The 1,137-nt window shown below is 48.3% G+C and overlaps 1 protein-coding gene across 1 annotated transcript; it reads right to left on the reverse strand.

Annotated features, from left to right (window-relative positions):
* Nucleotides 1–28: 28 nt before the first annotated feature.
* On the reverse strand, nucleotides 29–1,089 carry LOC110109858 (aspartyl protease family protein At5g10770-like). The gene has a single exon (XM_020841068.2). The coding sequence runs from the start codon at nucleotides 821–823 to the stop codon at nucleotides 344–346; it is 480 nt and encodes a 159-aa protein (XP_020696727.2). The 5' UTR covers nucleotides 824–1,089; the 3' UTR covers nucleotides 29–343.
* Nucleotides 1,090–1,137: the final 48 nt, after the last annotated feature.

Below are 1,137 nucleotides of genomic sequence, written 5' to 3' on the forward strand. Positions count from 1 at the left end.
GTCACATTTTTTTATGATATTCAGTTTCTTTATAACATCAAAATATCTTAATTAAAAAAAATGTAAATAACATTTCCATTTTTAATTCAATAAAAATCACAAATTCATCCACTTACAATTATACCCCCAATCTATCACCCTACTAATTACACACAAAGCACCCACTTCAACCTTGCAATCCACTCTAAACGATTGTGATGAGCCACTCCTAATTTTATTTAATAAAAATAAATTTAATAATATTCATCCCAATTATTGCAGAGTGCGGCACCGTACCTATGAACTTACGAGGTAATTGGCTATTTACAGCTCCACCCTCCAATCCAATATCAGCCCCAAATTCTCACCCGCACTCGCCGGCGGAGAACCCAATCCTCCCCTTCCCCACATCATACACCACCTTAAATCCCTCCTGCTGCCTATTCCCAATAATCGCCACTCCTCCCGCCGCTGCAAAAGCCAAACAAGTCCTCCCCTTCTCCACATCCACCATCACATTTCTCGACGGCAGCTTCAACACCGCCCCTCCGGCGAATACTAACTGCACGTCCGGCACGGCCATCCCCACCCCACTCCCCACATAACACGTGTCTAAGATTGAGTACGCTGCCGCCCGCCGCCTCTTCTTTCCGATTGCCGTCACCACCGCCTTACTCAACGCCGCATAGATCTCATCCGGCAGCCGCGTGATTACCGTCCCTGAATCGATGATCGTCGGCGTGCCGGCGTACACCGATGCGGAGACGGAAAGACTCCGGCTTTGGACTGTTATACCTGTTAGCTTCAAGAAATAGAGAGACTTGTCGAGGGAGGAGGAGACCATGGGGGTGAAGGCGAGGTTTGCAGGAGTGTAGGAGCCGAAGGAGAGGTAGCCGGTGCCGGCGGAGGAAGGCAGGCAGTAGGAGAAGGAGTTACCGTAGATTGTAGAGAGCTGGCTGAGAAAGGAGAGGCGGTCCTTAGCGAGGCCGATGAGGCCGTCGGATCTGCCGAAGAGACCTTCGTTGTCCTGTCCGCAACCGAAGACGAAGCCGTGGATGGAAGCAGGGGAGAGTGCGAGGGTGTCCTACGCCAGTAGTGGTGAGTGTCAAACATTAAAATAAAATTAAAAAATAATAAATTATCTTATTTGTATAAAAG

Source organism: Dendrobium catenatum, unplaced genomic scaffold (genome assembly GCF_001605985.2).
Source record: "Dendrobium catenatum unplaced genomic scaffold, ASM160598v2 original_scaffold_24968, whole genome shotgun sequence".
Taxonomy (NCBI): Eukaryota; Viridiplantae; Streptophyta; class Magnoliopsida; order Asparagales; family Orchidaceae; genus Dendrobium; species Dendrobium catenatum.

Coding starts and splice junctions, on each gene's coding strand:
- LOC110109858 (XM_020841068.2), bottom strand. CDS start 823: ATGGTCTCCTCCTCCCTCGACAAGTCTCTCTATTTCTTGAAGCTAACA.